The sequence below is a fragment of the Notechis scutatus genome, chromosome 6, assembly GCF_049901735.1.
Source record: "Notechis scutatus isolate UNSWTSFEM ecotype Mainland chromosome 6, rNotScu1.2, whole genome shotgun sequence".
Taxonomy (NCBI): Eukaryota; Metazoa; Chordata; class Lepidosauria; order Squamata; family Elapidae; genus Notechis; species Notechis scutatus.
In genome coordinates, this window is record NC_142014.1 from 49,270,778 (window position 1) to 49,297,969 (window position 27,192).

At 39.5% G+C, this 27,192-nt stretch overlaps 1 protein-coding gene across 2 annotated transcripts in view; it reads left to right on the forward strand.

The window, feature by feature from the left end:
* Positions 1–26,974, forward strand: part of FAM234B (family with sequence similarity 234 member B) — a 28,979-nt gene extending 2,005 nt beyond the window's left edge. Inside the window, exons 2-13 of one of the 2 annotated variants that reach the window (XM_026694587.2) lie at positions 3,296–3,688; positions 7,549–7,647; positions 7,996–8,184; positions 9,434–9,564; positions 9,974–10,121; positions 12,820–12,961; positions 17,048–17,191; positions 18,487–18,568; positions 19,132–19,287; positions 23,086–23,188; positions 23,791–24,014; positions 25,135–26,974. In XM_026694587.2, coding sequence (XP_026550372.1) covers positions 3,296–3,688; positions 7,549–7,647; positions 7,996–8,184; positions 9,434–9,564; positions 9,974–10,121; positions 12,820–12,961; positions 17,048–17,191; positions 18,487–18,568; positions 19,132–19,287; positions 23,086–23,188; positions 23,791–24,014; positions 25,135–25,140 — 1,817 coding nt within the window. In that variant the 3' untranslated portion in view covers positions 25,141–26,974. Of the gene's footprint in view, positions 1–3,295; positions 3,689–7,548; positions 7,648–7,995; positions 8,185–9,433; positions 9,565–9,973; positions 10,122–12,819; positions 12,962–17,047; positions 17,192–18,486; positions 18,569–19,131; positions 19,288–23,085; positions 23,189–23,790; positions 24,020–25,134 lie in introns of both variants that reach the window. The other variant, XM_087968198.1, reaches the window with a different exon arrangement.
* The last annotated feature ends 218 nt before the right edge of the window (positions 26,975–27,192 follow it).

A 27,192-nucleotide genomic window follows, 5' to 3' on the forward strand; every position in this document is an offset into this window, starting at 1 on the left:
GGAGTTAAGGTTGACTTAATGGCAAAAAAAAAAAAAAAAAAAAAGTTGGGTAGAAAAGCCCTGTCATACTGGAATTGGATTAATAATGGTTGGCTTCAGAGTCTGCTTTTCCTTTATCTTGTTTGCTCTGGCATAGATCCACAAAGTCCCAGGAAGAGAAATCCCTGGAGAATTGAGATAATGCACTTCTGATTGGGAATTCTCTCAGCTGTCTTGCTCATTAGACTGAACCATGTAATCCCTTTTTAAAGCATTTCCCACCTTTCTATCAAATACAGCCTTTTCTCTATTATTTTTCCTTGTAGAAAGCATTCATGTATTGTGTATCCCATATTTTCCCTTTCCTCCCCCCCCCCCGCATTGAGAAGATTTAGCTTCAGTTGAGTTTGCGTAGTATGTTTTTCTTCATATTTGATATTTGATTTGCATAGGTTTTTGTTACTGACATTTTAAAATGTATTTTTAATCCTTACTGCAAAATTAATAATAGTGGAGTGAGGTAGTAGATAAATGGGATAAAATTGAAAACACACAAACATCTTCCATAACATTTTCAGAGCAGCCACATAAATTCCAAAACATGTATCAGAAAGCAAAGGAGTGAGGCTCCCCCTTCTACAATAGCTTAGTCTGCAAGTTAAGTTAATCTTTGTTGGTAATAAAGAGGATGCCCAAAGACAGATCTTTGTTTTGCATTAAGCTAACTTCTCACTTAGTTTTGTTGCAGTTAAAAGGATATTTAAGCATAATTTCAGATGAAGCATAGAGCCTGGTAGGCCACTGAGTGCCATGGAACACACTGGCACATACAGGTGCTGATTTTAGGATCCAGGATTTATAAATTACTTTTCTATGGGTTATGTGAGTCGTGGCAGCGTTAAGATGCTGGGCTTGACTGGAAAGCCAGCAGCCCAGGTTTGAGACCTGATTGTGAGACCTGATTGTGATACACCACGGTTCCCATCCTTGCCCCAGTTCCTAGCAGTTCGAAAGTAGAAATGCAAGTAGATAAATATTGGTAAGTATCACTTTGGTGAGAAGGTAACAGTGCCCTGTGATGTCATGCTGGCCACATGACCACAGAAATCTCTTTGGAGAGCATGAACTCAATGGCCTTGAAACGGAGATTAGTATTGCCCCCTATAGTTGGCAATGACTAGCGAAGGAAGATCCACAGGGACTCCTTTTGTTACTTCTCAATTTTACATTGCCTAACCAAAGCAGGCAAAAGAAATTGAGGATGTAGTCTTTTAATGAAATTGATATAATTGGATGAATGTATAAGTGATTTTTTTTTAAAAAAAGTATAGTGACAGAAGACAAGTTTCTTGCTATAGTAAAGCATATTAGATATTGTTCCTGAAACCTTAAGGTGTGATCTCAAGCATAATTATGGGAAGTAAATCATACATGGTTATTTTGAAGTAAGTGTGCGTTGATAACAGTTTAAAATTCCTTTTGCTTTGAGCTATAAAGTCAAAATTATTTGTTAACCCCTTTTGTATTTTAAACATCATTCTAGGAAAACTCTGTAAAGTGTTGCTATGATAACACTAAACAAATGTACTGCTTCCTAAATGTGTTTACAGATTTTTGGCTACTAATCATGAAAATGACCTGTAATTTAAACTATCATGCACCATTTTATAGAAATCATCTGTTTTTACACAATGGCAATATAATGTACAACCTTCAGTACCTGTTGGTTGTGCTGCGCGCATGAAAGAAATATACAAAAATGTGAAACTTTATTTATTTACTATTTAATTTGTCAATTGCATACAAGATAATAGGTATAAGTAAAAACATAGCTATGAATACATGAATACATATAAGAAAAATAAAAATATATAAAAGAAACAATAAGACAGGGACGGTAGGCACGTTGGTGCACTTATGCACGCCCCCTACAGACCTCTTAGGAAAGGGGTGAGGTCAATAGTAGATAGTCTAAGGTTAAAGTTTTTGGGGTTTGAGGAAAAAACCACAGTCAGGTAGCGTATTCCAGACATTGACCACTCTGTTGCTGAAGTCGTATTTCCTGCAATCAAGTTTGGTGCGATTAACCTTGAGTTTGTATCTATTGTTTGCTCTTGTGTTGTTATGGTTGAAGCTGAAGTATTCCTTGACAGGTAGGACATTGCAATGTATGATTTTATATACTATACTTAGATCGGACCGAAGGCGGCGTAGTTGTAGGTTTTCTAGGTCTAGAATTTCGAGTTTGGTGGCATAAGGTATTCTGCAACGTGGAGAACTCTTGTGAAATATTTCTGAACTTTCTCAACTGTGCTAATATCAGATACGTAATGTGGGTTCCAGACATTACACTAAGTACAACTGGAATATCTGCAGAGATCTAAAAGTAGTAGCTTTGCTGCTTGGAATAAAGCTTGCCTATATCAAGTACTGTTGTTACACATGTGATGGGATAGCTGAGCAAGAAAAAGAAATGGTCACAATTATATTTGTGTTCAGTCTGAAAGGGTCTATCAATGCCAAAGGTTTTACAGAAACAAAACTTTGGGAAAATGTTGTTGTCCAGTGTAACTTTACAGCACTAGGCCGTAAATGATAGGCTACAAAATCGGTGGTATTTTAGTTATTGTGCTCTGAAAGCAGGTGAGAGAATGTTTTAAACTGCCTCACCAGAAAGATGGTTAAGAGCAGAGTTCCCCAAGCTTTCCGGCTTTGGGAACTGGCCAGGAGGGGACAGAAGAGATGTTTTTGCATGGATGGTGGGCGAGCATGAGTGGCAGGCATCTGCACCTGCTGCTTGTGCACATGGAGAGCATGTGCCCATGCTTGCCCACTTATCACGCAAGTGGGGGGATGTATGCAATGTTCCAAAGGGCTCAAGGCCTGGTAGTGGGCCTCAGCCTGGGAGTTGGGGACCCCTGGTTTAGAGGACAGAATTTTGGCGTATATAGGTTAACCGTAAAGGAACAACATAATTGCTTCACAGATAATTGTTTTCTATTATAGAAATGAAGGCATTAACAATTATATAATCCATATCCTTTTTTTCTTAGAAAAACTCTGCCTATAGTGAAATGGGTGGTCAAATTTGATACATAAAAATGAAATAATATAATTCAAAATAAAATTTGAAATATAAGCAGACTTTTTCTTCTGTCCAACAGTGTCATCTCCATGCAGTAAGCATGCCTATTACCTTATCTAATAAATTGCCTTCTTTTCTTTTTTAGTGGTTTTTTTTTTTAAAAAAAATAGTGGTCCTGAAAATGCCACAAGTTCTTTCATCATACCTCTCACTTTCCACCTACCTTCTCAGGTAAGAAGAGCCCAGACCTTGGGGAATATGACCCTCTCACTCAGGCTGACAGTGATGAGAGTGAAGATGACTTGGTCCTCAATTTGCAGAAGAATGGTGGAGTTAAAAATGGGAAAAGTCCCCTAGGGGAAATCCAGGATGTGGATTCTGATGTGGAAACTGGTTCAGCCAAGCAGCATCTCTCAGAGGGTATCACAGAAGAGTACCCAAGTGAAATGAACAATGGCTTGGAGCAGAAGACATCCAGTTCCTTAATGCCTTATTTGCGCACAGCCATCTTTTTACTCACTGTAGTTATCTCCATGATCCTTGTGCTGGTGTGTGCTTTCCTCATTCCTTGCCCACCAAGAGACTTGCATAATACTTGGATTCACAATCTAGGTCAAGTAGCAGGTAAGAAATATCTGGAAATAACAGATTATGAAATGTACACCCTACCAAGAAATATACTGAGAGTTTTATTGAAAATATAGATACCAGTAAAGGAGAATATTTATAGCTCAGGGTTGAAATGAGAGGTCCTTGGTGCTCTCTGAGATGTTTTCTTGCAGAAGTTTCATTATCCAAATTAGGTAACATCATCAGTGCTAGTAAGGAGTTGGGTTTGCTCTCATTATTCTGGTGGCTTGCCCTGTTGGTGGGGGTAGTCTTAGAGATTCTTTGGTTAGGCCAGTGGTTCCCAAACTTTTTAAATCCACCGCCCCCTTGGTGCTACAAACTCATCTCGGTGCCCCCCACCCAGGGATGGGATTCAAATTTCTGTGGGCGTGGCCTAATGTGAGGGTGTGGCTTGCTGGTCACGTGACTGGGTGGTCGTGGCTTGCTGGTCATATGACTAGGTGGGCGTGGCCAAGTGACTGGCAAACCAAATACAAGTGGTCCTCACTTAATGGCCGGTTGTTTAGCAAGCATTCTAATTTATGACTGGCCTCCCTAGAGCTACTTGACTTGTTTTTGGAGTTTTGACAGCTTTAGATCAGGGGTCTAAATTCCACCCCTGCCTGTGTGTGTGAGAGAGAGGGAGAGAGAGAGGTTGGATCTGATCTCTCTCTCTCTTTTTCTCTCTCTCCCACCAATGCCAGAAAGCCACCATCAGTCAAAGTTCATATTAGTGGTCTTCGGGATTTAAAATTATGAGTTTGGTGGTCCCTGAGGTCCAAAAGTTTGGCAACCCCTGATCCAAAGGGATGAGCCTGAGAGAGGGAAAAAGAGAGAGAAAAGAGAGAAAGAGAAGAAGAAAAGAAAGAGAAAAGGGAAGAGAAAGAGAAAAGAAAAAAAAGGGACAAAGAAGGGATGGAAGGAAGGGACAGAAAGAAAAAAGAAATAAAGAAGGAGGGAGAGAGGGAGGAGAAAGATAATGAGATATCTATTCTAGTCCAATCACCTGCTCCAGCAGGGTTAGAAGGGAGTGTGTGTGTGTGTTCTCCTTGGAATTTACCAGTATATTTTGGTTTTGCCTTCTTCAGAATTGGCACTGTAATACATTGGGGAAAAGTAATTTTTAGGGTGGAGATCTGGTCCAATGGATCCTGTTTAAAGCCTCAACAAAATGTGAGAGCTTCCTGATAGTCTTGACCATGTTTCGTCCACAAAACCTTTAATAGAAGCCAAAGAGGTTTCAATATGCTGGCAAAGATGTTTCAATGTGGAAAAGGACCTCAGTCTAAACTAGGCCTCATTTAATCTGATGCATCAGGTCTCCCTCTCTTTCTCTCTCTGTCTCTCCCTCCCTCCCTCCCTCCCTCCCAGACTGGCTTTGCTCTACTTTCCCAATGCGCGGCAGGGCCAGCGCTTCGAACATGGATGGATAGATGGATGGATGGAGAGAGAGAGAGAGAGAGAGAAGCAGTCAGGCAGGCAGATAGATATATTGGTAGGTAGGTAGGTAGGTAGGTAGATAGATCTATATTGGTAGATAGGTAGGTAGGTAGTTAGGTAGACAGAAAGACAGACAGACAGGTAGATAGGCAGGAAGGCAGGCAGGCAAATAGACCTTTTGGATGGATGGACGGACAGATAGACAGAATGCAACAGTGGTGGCACTTTGGGAAAGCGGTGGTGGCGGCTTTTCCCAATATGTTGCTGCATTCGAGGCACCAGTTCCGGTGCAGTACAACAGTCAATGGGGTGAGCCTGCAGGGCCGGTGCCTCGAACGCCCCCCCTGCCGCCTCTTAGCATCCCCAAGGGGGCCAGCAGAGGGGCGCTAAGAGGTGGCAGGGGGGTGTTCGAGATGCTGGCTGGCCCTGCAGATTTACCCATTGACTAGCACCACTCTGGAGCCGGCGCCTCCAATGCGGAAGCAGTGGCACTTTATCTGCTGCCGCCACGTTCAATGCGCTGCCTCCCTGCCGCTCTTAGTGCCCCTCTGCTGGCCCCCTTGGGGATGCTAAGAGGCGGCAGGGGGCGTTTGAGGCGCTGGTCCTGCAGGTTCACCCATTGACCGTAGCACCGCTCCGGGAGCCGGCGCCTCAATGGGTGAACCTGCAGGGCCGGCCAGCGCCTCGAACGCTCCCCTGCCACTGTTAGCACCCCTCTGCTGGCCCCCTTAGGGATGCTAAGAGCTGGCAGGGGGGCAGTGCATCAAACATGGCCGCGGTGGCACATAACGTGCCACCGCTTCCGCATTGGAGGTGCCGGCTCTGGAGCATTACTACAGTCAATGGGTGAACCTGCAGGGCCAGTGTGTCGAATGCCCCCCTGCCGCCTCTTAGCATCCCCAAGGGGACCAGCAGAGGGGTGCAAAGAGGCGGCAGGAGGCAGCTCATGAATGCGGCAGCATGTAACGTGCCACCGCTTCCACATTGGAGGTGCCAGCTCCAGAGTGGTGCTAGTCAATGGATGAACCTTGCAGGGTCAACCAATGCCTCGAACGCACCCCTGCCGCCTCTTAGCATCCCCAAGGGGGCCGGCAGAAGGGTGCTAAGAGGTGGCAGGGGGGCGGCATGTTGAACACGGCCGCGGCAGCACGTAACTTGCCACCACTTCTGCTTTGGAGGCGCCGGCTCCGGAGCAGTGCTACAGTCAATGAGTGAACCTGCAGAGCCAGCGCCTCGAACGGCCCACTGCCGCCTCTTGGTGCCCCCCTACCGCCCCCCTTACCTCTTAGCGCCCCCCTAAGGCATCCCACCGCCCCCCCAGGGGGTGGTACCACCCACTTTGGGAACCACTAGGTTAGGCTGTTTACTGTTGGCTCTTTGGCAGTTTCTTGATTGGGGTATTTTATATCATACTTGAAGTTTTATTTCAATTTAGTAAAAGCTATCTTAGGCTATTTCCAATTAAACAATTGTTCCAAATTGTCTCAGATTCCATAAACAAAACATATTAAAGCTTATTTTTAAACCAGGTGCATACATTTATTTAATTCTGTGACAGTTATTCTGTCCAAGGATTTAGTTTCTTTTGATTATGAGTATAGCAATGCTCTATCCAGTTGAGCCTTGAATGACAAGATAATTAATGTGCATATGTGAATTTTTTGAGTCATACATGAGAATGTTAACTAAATTTGACCTTTGAACAGAGGAAAAACAAATGAGGGCTTAAATTTAAGCTAATTTATTATTCCAGGAAACAAAACAATTATCTTTTATTTCTTCATTTGTTATTCTGTAGCTGGAAATACCATTTTTAAATGCTGTTTTTGATATCTACATGTTTCCCACTTCAGAATTATATAGAAATGGTATAACTACTTTGATATTTATTATAGTACAAGATATTTAGTATGTGCAAGAGTTATTATGTTGTAGAGTGAAGAGCAGGATTTGTAGTTTCTAAAAACCACAGCATGATAGGAAGTAATCCTCAAAATAGCTTTACATCAGTAACTTATCTTTGCTGTTATGTAGATTCAGTTTGTTACTTTGGACCAGTCCTGACATCAATTTTGTTCAATTCCTCTTTTCCTCATATTGAAATGTTTCAAAACTCACGCCAGGCACCTCAGGTTCTTGGATTTTAAGTGATCTGAACTCTCCCTTACATTTGTAGCAATAGTAGTGATTTTGAGTTTTAGGATAAGGGGTCGGGATCAAAGGTTTCTCAAGAAGGTAGTTTTGTGAGATGTTAGCTCATGTGAATTGATTACAATGGTCAAGAAATATGTCTGAGTGGGCTAAACTGCAGAAAATAGTGAAATTACATTTACCACAAAATTTTTATGATACCTGTATCAATAGCCACCCTGAATATGCTTAGAATAGATGGGAGGTACACTCTGGAAAAGTAACTATTCCACCTTATTTTTCAGATGGAGTTCTGTTTCCACCAGAACTTTTTGATGTAAATAATGATGGTCTCCCTGATGTCTTACTCTCCTTCACAGCTTTGAAAAATGCTAGTGTATTGGGTAAGTATTCATATTGTAATAAGTAATTTCAGAATTGAGAGCTTAATGAAATTGTATCAAGCTGGCAGCCCACAAACTCAACCTTCTTTCTAGCAAACTTGCCTGCAAAGAACATGAACGCAATTTCTCCATATCTGGGTGACAGTTTTTAAACGAAATATTTAGTGTCTTTGATTTCTTAATGAACAATCACTTCACTTAATTAATGCACTTCCTGCGATATGTTGCAATGTATACTTCACTTTCCAAGTAGCCTTGGAAAAATTTGAAAGTAGCACAACTCTCCACAGCAGTTTCCCCCCTTTTGTTATAGAAAGATCAATTTACCTCTTCTACCTGTGTCCTCAGGTGTCTCCACACCATGGGTAACAATAATAGCACTTTCGGGTATGAACGGCAGCATCTTATGGTCCAGCCATGTTAAAGAAGAGATTCTGGGTGTGCAGTGTAAGAATTTGGACTCTGGATTCCCTGCACAGCCTGTCTGCCTTGTTACTGGGACCTCTGCACTCCTCAGTCTTCTGAGTGCCCCATCAGGTAAGTTGATTTGGTGCAGCTAATAATTCACACTATTGAAAATGAGGAGTTTGGTACCCCATTTTCTGACTCTGATTCCTTATTAGAAGGAATAATGATACCTTGTTGAACAGCTTCTTTTTTCTTCTTCCAACATTTGATCTTTTAGATGAGAAGTGTCAAGGATCTACTGTGCCATTGAATTGTCAACCTTCTTTCTTCAGTGCTAACCATATAAATTACTTTTAAAATAATGTAAACTTCAACAATGGACACAAAAAGGGTCAATAAGACACAGTTTTGAAAACAGGCACAGATTTGTAAAGTGGCAAATATTTTGCAGGTCAAACTATGTATTATGGGTGCAGGCATGTGCGTATGCATGCGCACACTTTCTGCACACGACGACGAAAAGGTTAGCCATCACTGCTCTGTAGCACCATCCTGAGGGAAAAAGATGAATCAGTTTGTGTCCAGGATGTGAGGAGTCTGCAATCATGTGACTACATTTTGGATGCTGGGTAATTGGCTTGCATTTATGACAGCTTGCAGCATCCTGTGGTCATGCGATTGCATTTTGTGGGTTTTTAAAAATGTTTTACAGTAAAAAAAAACCTATTGGATAAGCTGGATTTGGACTTATGACCGTGTGGCTTGCTTATTGACTGCAGTGATTCACTTATCAAATGTTGGAAAATACTCATAAATTGAAGACTGGTCACATGTGACTTGATTTTAGACTGCAATGGCTTATGACCAAAATTCTGAGCTCAGTTGTGGTCATAAGTCAAGGACTATCTACAAATCCAGAACTGCTGGGCTTTGCAACATTGTCACCAAATATGAAAACAAAACAAGCTAAGATAAAAAGAGTTCCCAAACTTTTTGAGTTCATGGTGCCCTTCATGGTTCCCAAACTCTGCCCATCAGCAATAAGAATTCTGTTTATTAAGTAATAACTGTGACACACCTGTAGGTTTGCTGGGGCAACCCTGGGGCAGTGCAGTGCGCAGTTGGGAACCACAGATCTGACTTAATTATTGTATTTCCAACGATCTTTAGAAATTAAATTATTGGAGTTGCGATCCTAACATACCTGGAAAGTGCTAAATTGAATATTTGATAAATGTGACCAGCTTTTGGTTGAAGTTTGTTCAATTGCCACCTCCCCCTACACCCTCACCAATCGAGCACACCCTACCTGTAAACCCTAGCCAGTTTGTAAGATGCTTCTTGGCTGATACATATTTTATTGTATATCATCCTTTAGGGAAGCCAGTTTGGACCTTTGATACCTCCCACTTTTCTAATGGAATCTTGGCTGCTCCGGCTGTTATTATACCTGATGTGGATGGAGATCGGGTCAGCGATTTGATGGTCTTGACTCTTGGAAAAACACAGGTAGGCTGCATTTCAAAAGCCTGGGTAAGGAAGGAGAAAGATCTGAACACACTATTTTCTTATAGCTTATCCCAACAAGGTGTTCAAGATATTTAGAAAGATTAGGCAAGGCTAGAATCATTGCTTAATGAATAGTCTTCCAAAATGTGCCAGCCTTTTTTTTCTGAAGCGGAAAAATATTCTAAACTTTTGTTAATTCAAAAACTGCAGTAATAAGCTATACTCAACTTTCCCCACAGGATCTGACCCTTGGATAGATTGGTTAAATAAGAAACCTGATAAGATTTAACAGGGTGAAGCTAGAAAATAATATTTTTTTTTCATTCAGTCTTTCTTGGATGTGCATTGGATAGAGAGTAATTGGACTTCCATCTTTACATTCCCTCTATCTTTTTTTTTTTTTATGTAGCCAGAATTAAGCTTTATCCTGATATCGGCTAAAACTGGAAACCCAGTGGGAGGACCTGTGAACTACAGTATCAATAGAAGTGGAAAACTGATTAATCCACAGACTTATATCACTTGCCATGGAGCAGTCTACATCCTGTTTGGCTTTGGTAAAATGTCCAGTTGCTTTCTTATTCTTATTTCTAAATCATACTGAAATTACATAAAAACAGTTTGACCCATCAACCCTGCAGCATTACTTTGATCCTGATGACTAGCATTTCATAGGCTTTGCCTTCAGGATATTTATTTCTTTAATTTATAAATGCCAAAATCATACCAAGCATAGCGATTTACATTCCTAAAGAATATCTAGTTGGCAAGGTGGATAAAAAAAATGAAATCACTATGGGCATGACTTTTCTGTAAAGCCCAACCTTATTCAGTATCTTTTTAAAAGCTATCAGCCCCTTTTATTTCATATATACACATAACTGCTACTGTATTGCTTAGAAAGGTACCAATTTCTTTCATATATAAAAAAGCTAAAAATATAATGATACCTGAGCCGAAAGGAAACTGAAACAAAAGATCAGCTCCTAATTGACAAGATGATTTTGGAAAACTCTTAAGAGAAGGAACGCCAACTTGAATGTAAAAGAAAGCATTCAACTCCCAGCCACATGATTGGATAATCAAGTGCCTAGAAGGAGTCAATAGAAATATCAGAAGCTTTGTGCGAAGATCAATGGCATAGTGGAAGACATAGTTCCTGGTCAATGGTGATAGACTGGGAGAGATTAACGGTAAGATTGGAATCTCTCAGAGAATCTCGCTGTCACCACTACTGTTTGTCATGGCACTGATTCCTCTGTCAACAAAACTGAACAAGTCAACCCATGGCTATCAAACACCAAAAGCATCTGCCAGGCTACCCTACTTCCTTTACATGGGGAAAATCTGAAGCTGTATGGAAAAACACCACCAAAAATAGATTCACTGCTTAATACTGTCCGTATATACAGCTAGGATATTACAATGGAGTTTGGACTGGACGAATGTACCACCCTTACCATCAACAGGGGAAAATAGTAGAAACTGAAGGAATCTAGATGCCCTATGGAAATAACATAAACAGTCCGAAGAAGATCACTACAGATATCTGGATATCTTTCAATTGGACAACATCAAGGACATTAAAGTCAAGAAATTAGAAGGGAATATATGAAGGGAATGCAGGTAGTCCTCAACTTATAACAGTTTAATGACCGTTCAAAGTTACAGTGGCATTAAAAACACAATTGTTTCAGCATCCCCGGGGTCACGTGATTTACATTTGGATGCTTGACAACCATTTCATATTTCTGATGGTTGCAGTGTCCTGTGGTCATGTGATTATCTTTTGCAATCTTCTGACAAGCAAAGTCAAATGGGGAAGCCAGATTCACTTAACAACTGTGTCACTAATTTAACAACTGCGGTGATTCACTTAACAAATGTGGCAAGAAATGTCATAAAATGGGGCAAAGCTCACTTAACACAGTCTCATATAGCAACATAAATTCTGGGTCAATTGTCGTACATCGAGGACTTCTTGTATAAAAGATCTTAAAGTCCAAACTCAGAAATACAATCAAGGCAATGAACACCTGGGCAATTCCAGTCATTAGATACACAGCTGGAAGAATGGACTGGACCCAAGCAGAACTAAAAGCCCTGGAGACAAATAATGACAATGAATCATGACCTTCATTCACACAGTCATGTTGACAGACTACTTACCAAGGAGCACAGGTGGGTATGAAATGTTGCAGGTACACTAGAAGTTGAAAAAAAGGGGGGGAGCATTGGAAGAATATCTGAAGGACAATGAAGAAGATATAAGTTTGTTCACAGTGAAGGCTTACTGAATACCAGAGAGACCAAACTGGCTTACAAGAAAGATCTAATGAAGAGTAGAAAAGAGACGTGGAAAGGCAATTACATGATCAGTGTACACACACAAACACACACACACAAACTAGCAGGTAAAGTAGATAACAAGAAAACCTGGAAGTTGCTAAGAGCAGGAAAGTTGAAGAGAGACACAGAGGGACTAATTGTGGCTGCGTAACCTAAGCTTTAAGAAGAAGTGCATACAAAGCTAGAATTGGAAAGATGTTGCCAAACAGCAAATGCCATCTCTACAAGGAAGAAAGAGTGGTCGCCTGTTTAGCTGCTTCCAGACGATCACAGAGACTGACTGCTAACAATGGCATGACAGAGTAGCAATAATGGCACATTTGAAGATCTGCAACAATTCCCATTTGGTGGAAAACAAAGTAAACAAAGTAATGGAAAGTGAAGAAGATAAATGCTCTGGGATTTTAGAGTTCAAACGTACAAGCACCTGCCACAGAACATCCTAGACGTAACAATTGTTGATAAGAAAGGCAGAAAAGTCTGGATAATGGATGTTGCAGTAACTGGAGACAGTAAAAGAGAAGGAACTCTCAGAAAAATCGCAAAATACAAAGGCCTACAAATAGAAGTAGAACAACTATGGCAAAAGAAAGCAAAGATAGTATCAATATTAATACACACCTTAGGTGTAATCTCAAAACATATGGAGCACCACTTAAACACCAACATTGACAAAATCACCACCAGTCAATTGCAAAAGGCAGCTTTATTTGGAAAAGCTTACATCCTGCAGCAATACCCTTAACATGGTCAAATAACATCTGCCTATCCTATCTATACATATAAAGGCCCTCATAGTGATGGGATGTCTCTACTGAATGCCTTTAAGTTTCCAGCTCCTGACTGATTTCACACCTGCTTTATCAAACAACAGAATTTTAGACTTTGCATTTCCTTTTTACCTAGGTCGAGTCTATGCAGTTGCTTTACGAGATATCTTTGCGCAGGCTAGAAATCATGATAATTTCCCTTCAGGACTGCAGCACGAAGAATCAGAATGGGAAAAACACAGATTGGTCAATTTGTTAGAGTTCATTGATATTTACAGGTATGATACTATCTTTTCTCTACAGTGATATTTGTGAATCACCCAGTCTTAATTCAGTGTGAAATGCATGAATCTTCAGCTGGCTAAAGAGTTAGAGTTAGGTCCAATTATTTTTGTTGTTGTGATCTAAGTCCAATATACATATACTGTAAAACTAAAATTAAACTAAAACTACAATTAGACAAAAGCAATGCATTGTGCACTAGAAATATCTATGTATTATAAAAAACCTCTTTAATGTCATGACCTTTAATTGGATGAAAGAACAAACAACCATTTTTGATCCATGACTCCAGAGAGAATGAGGGAATGAAAGTTGGGGAGGTTATAGCTTTTACTGAACTGCTGGGGTGCTGCTGTGGTCATATGATTTCCATTTTCAATATTCTGTGACAGTTTCCCAGCCAATCTTGAAATCTCTTGCTCCCTCCCCACCCAATTACAGCAACTTACATGCCCATTGGGAAGGAATGGGGGAAGGGGGGAAGGGAGGGAGGGAGCAAGGGAAGGGGGGGGAGATTTCTAATGCCCCTGCCAAATTCCCACAAGAAAACTCAATGGAGAAGCTGGCAGGAAGTTAGAAGTTGCTTCTGCTTCCCACTGCATTTTTATCTATCCATTCTGTTTCAGTTTTAGGTAAGGAAATATCTTTGAAATGATGGCCGAGTGGGGTATTGGTTGTTTATTAAACATTAAAAGTGAACTATGTAAAACTATACAAAACAGACACCTCTCCCCCAAACCCCCCCCCCCCAGCAAAAAAAATGACTAAGAACATAAAAACCTGAATAGAAAGTAGCTAAAATTAGCCCTAAATGTACAGATGGTAACTAATAAACAGTAAGAACTATCTAATTTGAAGTGGAGATTAATATTTAGTGGTTAAAAATTAAAGTTAAAAGGTTGGGGTAGGAATAGTTGTTTCAGGTTAAATTACTTAAAATATTTATAAGCCTGGGCACAGATACATCTGTAACATTAGCAGAGGGGTTGTACATGGAGATAAGTATACATAATGCTATCCTAGGCCTGGATGAGTATGTAAACACATAAGGTGAAACCTAGGACTCTATTGGCATCTTAACGTGGGCACTGATTTATCTGCAGGGTGCATGGATATAAATTGGGGGAACTATGCCACACTGCCTCAGGAATTCTGGGACTTGAAGTTCACAAGTCATAAAAGGGTCATAGTTCCCTATCTCTGATGTAAATAGTGGTCTGCTTTGACCCAATTTAGAGCTTCTCAGAGTCCACTGTGCTTATTATGCTGTTACACAGAATTTTGCAGTGTGGTACATAATAGCAGGGAGGTTCACTGTCCTGCAGCATTGAACATTTGACATGCTGCTTCTTTGTTTTTCTCTAGAGGCGCAGTCCTGGGGCCTCAGGCACAGGCAGCTTCTGAAAGCTTTGAATGCAGCTCTTGGAACCCACCAAAAAGTGATCGTTGAATTCTAATATGCAATCTGGCAGAAGGGAACATTATTAAAGACCATAGGCTGCAGTCCTATTTATTTCTTTTAGTTAGTTTAATTTAATTTAATGACATTAAATCATTTTGAATTTTTCTGGGGAAAAAAACAGATATCTAAAAACTTCTCATACAGGTATTCCTTAATACAACCATTCATTTAACAACAGTAGTGACTTATGACCATCTTTGCACTCATGGCTGTCACAACATCCCCATGGGCACATAATGCTATGGGTTTCCTCTCCTAAGAAGGTCCATCTGGTGAGTATCAAGAAGAAGGGCCTTCTCCATGGTGGCTCCCTCCCTGTGGAACATCATCCCTGCAGAGATGAGATTGCCTCCCCCCCCACACTTTGACAGTCTTTTGCAAGGCTCTGAAGATATGGTTGTGCCAATGGGCCTGGGGACCCCAAAATGCATGGAGCCCATCAAATGGCTTGATTATTATCACTCTGTGCGTGTGTTCCTTTTTGTATTGGGATTTTATCCTTGTAAACCACCCAGTGTCACTGAGAGTGAGTTGGGCAGCCATATAAATAAAAAGGAATTAAAATTTTGGCACTTGTCCAGCTGCATGTATTTATGAAGACTGCAGCATTTCAGGATTGTGTGATTGCAATTTGAGACGTCCTCAGTTGGATTCCAACAAACAGAGTCAATGGGGGAAGCTGGATTTGCTTAACGACCACATGAGTCACTTAATAACTGCAGTAATTCACTTAACCACTGTACCAAAAAAAAAAAAAGGTTGTAACTGCCTCGCTTAGCAACAGACATTTTGGTCCCAATTTTGGTCCTAAGTCAAGGACTACCGATATACTCTAATTAATTCCTTAGCAAAGTGCAGGACAATTACCTTAAACCCATCACAAACATTTTATGCTGGAATTAGTTTTTAGAAAAAAAAAATCAATACACCAAATACAAGCTAGGCGGATATGATCTTGTTGACGACCCTCACTCTGTCAAGGATCTTGGAGTTCTCATATTGAATGACCTAAGCGCCAGAGCTCACTGCAACAGCATTGCCAAAAAGGCTTTCAGAGTTGTAAATCTAATCTGACAAAACTTCTCCTCTGGTAATACTGAGGAATCCGCACTGTATATCAGACATTAAAACAATTGAATGAGTCCAGAAGTATTTTACCAGAAGAGTACTACATTCCTCTATTCGCAACAGAATACCCTATACCACCAGACTTGAGATTCTAGGCTTAGGCAACCTTGAACTATGCCAGCTAAGATTGGACTTAAGAATAGTATATAAAATCATATGTTACAATGTCTTACCAGTTAATGAATATTTCAGCTTCAACCACAACAACACAAGAACACACAACAGATATAAACTTAATGTAAACAACTCCAAACTTAATTGCAGAAAGTACGATTTCAACAACAGAGTGGTCAATGTCTGGAACTCACTACCTGACTCTGTTGTCACCTGCTCAAATCCCCACTCCTTTACCCTCAAACTAACCTCTATTGACCTTACCCCATTCCTAATAGGTCTGTAAGGGGCATGCATAAGCACACAATCATGCCTACAGTCCCTGTCCTATTGTCCCCAATTATTAGTTCCTATTTCTTGTATTTAAACTCATGTTTATTCTTATTTCTATCATATTGTAAGCGTTTGACAAAATAAATAAATAAAATAAAAATATTTCTGGTGGGCTTAAAAAGTAAAAGTCTGAAGTCTCTCTTGCGAACTCCCAGCAATAACAATAGCACTTAGACTTATATACCACTTCACAGAGCTTTACAACCCTCTCTAGGCGGCTTATAGAGTCAGCATATTTTCCCCAAAAATCTCATTTTACTGACCTCGGAAGGATGGAAGGCTGAGTCAACCTTGAGCCTGGTGAGAATCAAACTGCCAAATTGCAGGCAGCCAGCAGTCAGTAGCCTGCAAAACTGCATTCTAACCACTGTGCCACCAAGGCTCAATACACAAATTTGTTTAGATGTTGCCCCAGACTACACACCTTCTCCTTCATATGAACTTAACTAGCAATACAAACCATTATTTGATTGAGAGTTTGTCTCAGCATCAACTCTCATTTGGTAACCCTATCTTATAAAGACACAATATCTCCTTTTTTTTCCTATTAAAAAACGCTATAAGTATTTGCATAAATGTCTTGGTTCAAGTGCTCTCTCTGAGGCTCAAATACCCAGCACAATTATTGTGTGGTTAAAATTAGAAGATTCCAAGGACAGAAACCATAATAACAAACATAATAATAGCTGAATGGTAGCACTTACCCAGGCTTGGTTAATCTAGAAAAGTTAAACTGTGTCAGAGCCTTTTTTTTTAAGATAAACATTTGTTGCTTTTACAATAATAGCAGAAAAATAAAACAGATGGTACCTGCTTAATAGTTGAAGCAGAGACCACCAGAAAGTTCTAAGCTTATATGATAGATTGGAAATTGAAAGGAAAAAAAAACACATTAGAAGAAAAATGGGGAACCTGTTCTGTACAGAACTGCTGCCATTACAATGAGTCTGTGACCAGAAAAGCAGTATGAATTGAGTATACTGGGAAAATGATTGACATTACTGTAATTTACTCATTATTTCTTTTTCCTCTCTGTATCTTGCAGTGATGGCGTTGTGTTCCTACAGGCAGTGAAATCTCCTGACAGCAATTGCAGTGACCTTTTGATCACCACTGAACGTGGTTTGACTTTACTGCGAGGTCAAGATTTAGAACAGCGTTGGACTCTAGAGCAGCCAGATATTGACAGGTTACTGGGTTTGAATGGGGGAATGTGACCTTTTCTGTTTCTCCTGTTGAACTCATATGTAATGGCAGGTTGATGGAGAACAACTCTTGTTAGCGTTAATCTACAGGAGCTTCCTCTCAGATTTGTGGAATGTTTTTCTGTTAAATCAGCTTTCCTTAAATCTGGTTAAACTGGATGGGGTTTTGGGGAGTTGGCATTCAGCGCATCTAGTGAATCATCAAGTTGGGTCAGGTTGATCTGTTTGTTTGAAGAGCCACTGGAAACAGTTCTAAGCAACTGAAAGATATATTCATCTGAACCTTTAATGGCTGGTGTTTTTTTTTTAATTATTCCATTAATATGACATGTCTGTAATGTCGTAAGTTGATTCTCAGACATGAAAATAAGTTAAAGTAATTACTGACATCAACATCAACATTTATCATTAGGGAAGCAGGGAACTCATTCTATTTTTGCCTAGGCAGTTATTTACTTACCTGCCGCATTCTTGTTAGTAACCCTTAATAATTGAAGTTTCTTTTTTCAGGAATCTGGTTGGCTTTTGTTGCCTTCAAGTGAGCAATCAATATATTCCCCCTTTTTAGTTGTTTGACTCGTTTAAGTTAAGGTGTTAGATGAACAGGTACATCTTTAGTTTATGCCAAAAACTTACTAGAAGTGGTAACAGACCTAATTAGATGAAAAATAATATCATACACATTTTAAACAAGCTACCTCTGACTATGAAAGTATTTATGACTTTGCAGTTGAAACAAGAACCTTGGCATTACCGGTAGCATTAAAAAAAGGTTTTGGTTTGAAGTTTTGGTTTGAAGTTGTCCAAGTCCAAATGGACAACTTGTGTGTGTGTGTGTAATCCTAGCCATGTTAAAAAGATGCATGAAAGGGTCATGAAGCTTTGAAGACTGACTGTTCTTGTATTACTGTATGTACATGCACAAGATTCATCTCCATTCACTACTCTGAACTGGGTGATAGTGGTCATAAAGGACACAAAGATTCAAGTGAAGTAGAAACTTAGCTGAATCAGATTCTACTTAAGTGGGGAAAAATTGCTGCTAGAAAATTCAAGTTACTACTAGGGCCCAAAATGTCAATTTGCTTTTGTTTTAACAACTACTGGTCTCCTGATTAGGAAAGCAGATTCAGTGGACAAACATTCTGAAATTTTCTGATGAAGTCTAGGCTCATGGGGATGCAGATATGCTCCAATGAAGGAAAAGTTACTTCTCTCCAGGCACGGACATGTTTCCTTTGTTCACTTTTCAGTCTAACTGCTTTCTTCATTTTTACAGCCAGCCTTGCCCGGGATACTTCAATGATGATCAAACTGTGGACTTCATGCTTCAGGCCCAGCATGGAAATGTCTCTAGAAAGGTGCAGTCACTGCTTTCTTACAGTACAATTATGTGCAATCTTAACTATTGAGGCAGGTAGCTCCAAAGTAAATGTTTATCACATATTTCCTCAACCCAATGCTGGTTTGGAAATTCTGCAGTTGAAGAGCGCCAGATTGGGAAAGAGTTGCATAGCTGTCCAATGTGCAATTTAAAGTTGATCCATTGTGACAAGCAGTATTACTTGAATTCTAATTCAAAGTAAGCCAGATGATCCCCTTCCCTGATATTTTGGATTTTAATTCCTACAAGTTGTGGTTAGTGGCAACATAGAATATGTAGTTTATGGCATTTAAATGTATCTGCTGTTGATACAGCTATGACCTTTCTTCTAAACTGACCACAAGATGTTGATTACATTTGTCATGTGATCATTCATTAAAGGCATTTTGGCATTTAATGTGCATCTTTTAAGTATGGTAATTAAAGGGAACACAACAGATGTGGAACGGGTGTTTAATCCTTTGTTTAATTCTCTTCCACTGTTTCCCCCCTTTTCCCCTGAAGTTTTATCTTGCTAATTCTGGGTTTCTCTGTTTTTAGATTCTGGTTGTGGATGGTAAATCAGGATTGCCAGTTTGGAATTATGAGCTGCCGTATCACATGAGGAAATCAGATGCACTGTCAGTGCTGACTTTGGAGAAAAAATCTGTCTTTCTTTTCTGGGCTAATGAGAAGCAATCTCTCTTCAAAAGCTTGGTGAGTGCAGATTTTTTGAGTTTGGAGGTGGCATTTGCCCTGAAACCACACTATCTAATTATGTTTGAAAACAAGCTGCAGTTATATAAGGGCATGAAAAACATTTTGCCCATTCTATCTTCCTTTTCTGATTTTATGTGTTTCCGGGACTTTTAAACAACATTTTTTGGGAAAAAATATTTTTCTTTCTGTGAATATTTTTCTGCTCCATTTCTTTATTTAAACACATATGTATCTGTCATCAGCCTGAATCAAAGGCTTCTTCTCTGACAGTTATGGACTACAATCTACTATGCTGTGTAGATCAGGTTGGTAGATAGAGAGTTTTTAATTTTCCTGTCTAGGGCTGAGAGAGAAACAGGCTGGCCCAAATTCACCCAACCAGCTTTATAGGAGGACTAGATTCTTGGGTCTCTCTTCTCCTAGTGTAGTAAACATTACATTTCTCTCTCTCTCTTTCCCTTCCCATTCCCTACCCCTACATATTTTTACATTTTAAGAAAAACTTCCTTTGGCAAAAAGTATCAGCCTAATGCAGTATAGCAGCTGCAAAACCCAGGCATTATGCATTTAAAAGCATACACATGATAAGAGATAAGAAATATGCTTTTAAAAGCCAATAAGTGTTTGCACTCACATTTTTTCCTAGGAAAGGAATTCCACATGGGGTTTCCATTTTTCTTGTACCTGCTTGTTTGGGCAGTCTAGTAGATTGACAATTAGGGCCAGAGTAATATAGATGGAGGTAATGCTTAAATATATTAGTCTCAGATTATGAGATTATCAGAATTTTAAACTGGATTTGGAAGCAAATTCCAGTTCTGAATAGGTGAGCTTTTTATTCCCATGTATCCTAGTTAGTAAAGCCATTGGCAAATTATGGAAGCTACAAACCTAATCATCTGAAAACATCAAATTGTGTCTCCCATTGGAATTTCACACTAGCTGACTTAGGGTAAATATTACTTTTCCATATCTGGAATGTTGATTATTTTTCAAATGCTTGCCAGTTCCATTAAACTTATAAAACCATAATGGCCTTGAGTTGGACATGTTTGTCACATCACACATGTTGGAAGATGTAGCCATGTTCATTTTGAACCTGTGTTCAACCTGGCGTGCTATGGAATCGCTGCTGCCCTAGATATAAATCCAAGCTAGGGAACACACCTTACATTTTAGGAGAATTATTTAGCAACTACAAGAGTGTGGATGTCTTTGAAAACAATAGTGTTCATGCTTTCATCTGTCTTTTAACAAAGGGGCTTATTACTCTGTCAATAAGCAGTAGCAATATTTATTACTGCAATGCAGCTTTGACCACCTTGAGGTAATTTTCATGCCAAGATTGCATAAACAATCTTTGTTCATCTCAGCCAAACTATATCGGCTACACACAGTAAAAGAAAGGGAGAACATTGACCAAACTCTTAATGTTAAGTTTGATAAATCCACACAGACATTACCTATATAAGGAACTGAATAAAATTTGTTTAATAAACATAAAGGGCTAGCACAGCTAAAGAGAAATCTGGTACAAGTAGTCCTTGATTTACGATCAGAATGGAGCCCAAAATTTCTTTTGCTAAGTGGGATGTTTGTTAAGTGAATTTCCTCCCTTTTTATGACCTTTCTTGCCACATTTGTTAAGTGAATCACTGCACTTGTTAATTTAATAACAAGGATGTTAAGTGAATCTGGCTTCCCCATTGACTTTGCTTGTCAAAAGGTTGCAAAAGGGGATCACACGACCCCAGGGCACTGCAACCGTCATAAATATGAGTCGCTTGCCAAGCGCCTGAATTTTGATCACTTGATCTTGGGGATTCCACAATGGTTTTAAGTGTGAAAATCGGTCATAAGTCACCTTTTTCAGTGCCATTGTAACTTTGAACAGTCACTAAATGAGCTATTATAAGTCGAGGACTATCTGTATGCATGGGTTTCTATTCTGACATGATGACATGATAGCAGTGTTCCAATATCTCAGGGGCGGCCACAAAGAAGAGGGAGTCAAGCTATTCTCCAAAGCAGCTGAGGGCAGGACAAGAAGCAATGGGTGGAAACTAATCAAGGAGAAAAGCAACCTAGAACTAAGGAGAAATTTCCTGACAGAACAATTAATCAACTTGCCTCCAGAAGTTGTAAATGCTCCAACCCTGGAAGTTTTAAAGAAGAGATTAGGTAACCATTTGTCTGAAATAGTATAGGGTTTCCTGTCTTAGCAGGTGGTTGGATTACTAGATCAGTGGTCCCCAACTGATGGTCCGTAGACCACTGGTGGTCCGTGAGAATATTTTGGTGGTCTGCAGAAAAAATATTTGTATTTTTTATATTGTACTAAATCAGGGGTCCTCAAACTACGGCCCCTGGGCCAGATAAGTGCAATGAACATTTGTGTTGCTGCAGAGAGTCTCCCACTTCAACCTATTGTGTTGAAGGGTGCTTTTGTGCAGAAATCCCCATATGGGGTCTGCTTCAGTCTCCTGGACGGGGCTTTGGGCGAAGGCTAGATGGAAGTGCCACTGGTGGCAAAGAGCCAGAGGGCCTTGTTCCAGTGGGACTGAATCATGGCCTGGAACTGGCTGACCATCTCAGCCCGCTGAGCCTCCAGGTGCCAGTACCTGGCCTTGCTCTCCTACAGATCTTCCCTCTGCTTGGGAAGCCTATGCTTGTAGTCCTAAGTGAGGTGCTTCTGTTGAGCCTCCTTCTCAGTCAGATCCAATTTGAACTGATCCAGCTGTTTTGCCAACTCTTTCTCATGGTGGCTGCTTAGCTCCAACAACTGCTTCCTGTTGGGGTCCTAAAAAGCAGGCAGGTGAAGAGTGGCTGGGAGGGGAGGGGCGAGTAGAGGTTAGCGAGGTGCCCCTCGACTTGAGTGACATTGAGTTGGCCATGCCCACCCAGTCACATAACCACCTAGCCACACCCACCCAGCCAGTCATTAGGCAGATTATATTAGTGGTCCCGGGATTTAAAATTATGAATTTAGTGGTCCCTGAAGCCTGAAAAGTGGTGACCCCTGGACCAGATGACTTCCAAGGTCTCTTCCAACTCTGTTATTCTATTCTATTCTTTCTAATGACTTTTCCTCACCCTGTCTGTGCTTTTCCTCCACTGATCATACATGATCATCGGAATACCTGTGATGAGAAGAAAACATTAGAAGGTTAAAAAAAACATTAGAAGGTTTCTAATTCTTGTTTTCATTTTAGCTTCATATCACATGACTGTTGCTATCATTATTAATTTCAATTTAGGCAATATAAACAACCATATAAGGTGCAACACTGATCCTGCCTTAATCTATGGATTTGGGCAAACCACTGCTTCCTCCCATCCCCTTCTCTTGGAATAAAATAAAATGAAATAAAAGCTGACTCTCAAGAATTTTTTCAAGGAACATTGGCAGTTATTGTGAATCTGGCACTTTAACTTACAAGCAATATTGAGGTGAGTGGAGGAGGCAGCAAGATGAAATAGTGATAATTGACATACATACACAGACTCATTTTAATGGGAATTTGAAGGTGGTAATAACTGGAAAATGTCCATGTACTGATTGGTGTTTGATCATTACAAGCTTTTCTCATCTCTGTTCTAGGTTGCTTTAGATTCTTTTTACTACACTGTGTAATCTTGTGTTTTGCAGTGTAGCTGTCATTACCTTTTATCACTGGCCACGCTGGCTAGAGCTATGGAATTGGTCTACAAGGTCTACTTTAATTCTGTTGAAATGAGTGAGATGAATTAAGCAGGGGCCCTTTATGACTGCTACTGTTGTTGCTGCTGTTTTAGGAACCCAGGCCAAGGACTCACCATCTTTATCTTCTTCATCCTACTTTCCCTTCAGTCCTTTTGGACCTGAGTAATACGACAGACCCAGTAATTGCTTCGTCTAGTGAGTATGCCAGGAAACATCGGAAAGGAAAAGCCAAGTTTCCTTAAGTAAATGCTGAAAGATGTCCTAGTTTGTGATGGCTAATAATGGCTCAATTCCCATTTTTGTTGTGTTGTTTGTAGTACTTAAGCCTATTAGTTAATTATTGATCTCTCCTTTGAATGCACAATGCAGTTCATTATTTGCATATTTCATTAAACTGGTCAGGGTTGTCAAGGATCTAAAATACTGAAGGTGTATTTTTCTTGGCATCTTATATTCTTCTAATGAAATTGGTTGCGTTTTTTGTTGTTGCAATTACAATTTCTAAGATTTCGAAGTAGTTACAATGTGCTAAGGTTTCAGATTATTTGTTTTTGCTTGTGTGTAATTGTGCAACCAAAAATGCTGTGTGATTGTGACCTTGTATCTGTGCTGCAGAGCCATTTGTATTCATAGCACTTTCAGACCGCTGATCACCGTTCCTAGCTTTTAGCTGAAACTAGAAGCCAAACCTGAATTCATATAAGAACAACTAATAAATATTAGCTTTAGGAATCCAAATGTGATTTATTGTTTACTAGTCACTGGTGGTTGTTTTTGTTTCCCTTTTCATTTGTTAGTTGGAATAAATGATCTTCAAAAAGATGCCTTTTATATTATGGTGACAAGAAGCCCTACTTCTGAACACCAGCCAGGGGTTCTGTCAGTTAGGAAGCTCCGCCTGAGGTGGGCCTTGATGACACAGAGCCGAGATGTACCTCTGAAAGACACAGATCCCAAAATCAATCATGGGGAACTGAGGCGGATTCTTTCTAGGATCAAATTTATTGATTTTGCTCAGAAGGTGAGGTTCCTTGGGGTTTAAACAAGGGCATGTAAGAGGGTGGAGAACTCACTTGACTGTTCTATTGAAGAGGAAGCAAAATGATGTTCTGGTGAATTACAGAATGAAAGAGTTGAGAAACTGCTAAGCTATATGATTTCTCTATTTTGATATGGGAGGAATTGGCCTTGGTCATGCTCTACAGTGACTCACTTATCTGGAGAATGCTTAAGTGAGGCCTCAAGTAAGCAATTGTGGATTAAAGTTTAATGTTTTAATTTGTCTTCCCCTAATACAGAAGTTAACTTGCATGACTCAGAAATGTGATACAGTAGTTAAATGTAGACAATGTGGATTTTTATGTGTTTATTTGCTTTCCTAAAATTTAGTATTGTGCTTTTGGGTCAAAAAGTGAAAATAAGACTCAGATTGGGCTATGAGACTTTGGGAGATGAATGAGTATCTATGGATGAACTGACCAATTCCTCAAATACATAAAAAAGATCAATTTTCAGCGACATCAGAGCTGCTGTGTAGAAATATGGTTGAGAGACTTCCTGGCCAGTTGCCTTTTTCTGTACTTCTGTAGAGTATTTCCATATTTTAGAAGATTGCTAGAATCTTCGAAAAGGAAGTTTTTATTAAAAAAAATAGAAGAAGAAAATGAATAAACTCCAGCAGACAAATTGGAAATTGCTTTCTTCATTAAGATTGAAGTTTCAAATATAGTTAGTGATATTCTCAGGCAAGAGTAGGCTCATTTTCTAATCTGTTGAGATCTTTGGTGCAGGAGAACTGCAAGTATCCTAGATAGGCTTAGAGAGATTTATACAGTTCACTTATTATTGTAAGCCATTACGTGTTTGGTTAACACAATATGTGAATTCCAATTGCAATTTGTGTATTTTGGCTTACAGATTAGCTTGACATGAGAACCTAGCTAATTATAAATTATTCAATAAACCACGCTAACTAAAATCTTGGTTCTGACTACTGTCTGGCTGACATGATACAGTTGATGTTTCATCTCCCCTTCTCCCAACATTCCCTTACTGTTAATTGTGCCTTGCATAAATACTAATTCAAAAGCCAGACTTGGCATATCTGACACCTTTTCTTCTCCCTTTCCCCGCTACCTCAGTTCTAGCCATATATCTCAGGTGTTCTGAGTGACAAATATGGAGCTCAATGTCTACAATCAAGCTGGTCAGTCAGACTTTATGAAAACTCCGGTTAATGAAGAATGGGAACTAAGCCCAGATGTTTTAGCACTGGGGAAGCCGAACTGTTCATCCTTAAGTATCCTGACTTGAAGAAAAGCTGCTTGTCCCTTTGTTTGCTATTACATGTCTGCATACTTCTTTCCAGGTGGATTGAATATATTTAAACTGGGATATTGGGGTATGGGTATTGCTATTTTAATTTATGAAATATATTAAAAAGTTCCTATTTATGTTGTAGAAGTATTTAAGCTCCTATTTATATTGTAGAGGTATTTCAGTGTACTCTGCCTTTCACTACTATTCCTTTGACTGACACCCTTCACTCTGAGTTCCTTCAGTTTTTTAAACCTCCTTTTGTTTTAGGATTACTCTTTTTTCCCATTTAGTCATTCCAATCTTCCATGTCTCAATCCATAATCCTCAGTGAATGATATTATGTGTCCTAGTGCCGCTTGACTGCATGCATACATAAATGCATGCCTTAATTCATTCATTCAGAGCCAGATGGATTAGCTACTGAAAGTTAGTCTAGTGACCATCAAATCTTCCAAATGAGTCTAGAATCAATCTATTCAATTTATAGTGGAGTTTTATATAACCAATGGATAAAATGTTTGTTTTAATGCTCTTGTATATTAACCATATGAATTCTGATCAGACATTCCCAAGGAAACAGCACTATAGATGCTTTTGATGTTAGTATTACACAAACTTTGATATTACCTCCTAAAATAGAACTTGTCTATCATTAAACAAGGTGATGATGGTTCTACTATCTTCTCATAATATGTGTTTTGCTTTAAAGCATTAAAAATACTAATTCTGAAAGAAGATACAATTGAAGTTTTTTCATAAAAACATGAGAGCTCTAAAGAGTAAGATTAAACATCTGTTTATTCTAGCATCCTTTTCTGGCTGAACATATACCTTTAGAAAAATCGCTAGCTATTTCCTGCTCCTATTCCCCAATACATATTTTGGTGACTCCATTGCTTACATTCCTCCTTTATGAGAAATGTCAATTTATTCCTGGATCAGGTACGGATCAGGACTACTGCCCTGGCAATGTAAGAGGAATTGCCATACTGGATTGAATTCAAGATCTGTATATAATCCCTTTCAAATGTGTTTATCAGCTTTTATCCTCCCAGTAATTCTGAGGCAGTGCCTCACTCGACTGCTCTGTTTTTATTTGTATATGTTGGAAAGGAACTTTGCTAAATGTTAGCACAATTTATAGCGCTTGTCTTTCTCACTGCCACCTCCTGGGCTTCTTCTGGTTTTTCAGATAACTTAAATATATAAGATAGTCTTCCCTAATTTGGTGTCTTTCAGCTTTATTGGACTGCAACTCCCTTAACAGTTTAAGGTCCTACTGTGTAGCAGTAACAATCTTAACACAACCATAATATGTATGTCATAAATGTTTTGAGTGTATTTCCCATAGATGCTTCACACGGCAGTTTGATATATCTGAAAGGCACCCAATTGGAGAAAGCAGTATCCACATTGCTTCCAGAGTTTCTTTAACAAGGAAAAAAAATCTGAGCAACACAGATTTTTTGAAAACTACTTGAAATGATGACATGCAACCTGAGTTTCTCCCTTCAGTTCAGATTTGATTTATGCCATTTGGTGCTTCTGAACTTTCTGCAATTGTTTTTCTCTCTCTCCCTGTATTCCCTATGCACTTTAAAGAAAAGGCTTGTCTGTATGTTGTTCTAAACCTTACTGGAAGAAATAAATATGTACAGCATATCTCTTTGTCAACTGAGTTTTCTAGCTTCTCTATAGCAATTGAAAGTGGGTCTTGAAAAGAATAAAATTAGAGTCTGTAGGCTGTCAGCAATTAAAAATGCCATGAGAAGCTACTGTGGGAATATGCACATGTCAGCTGTGATCATACACAACCTTCTGCCTAGAACAGAATTTGCAGAAATCTCCCCCCCACCCTGAAATCAGATTTATGGAATATT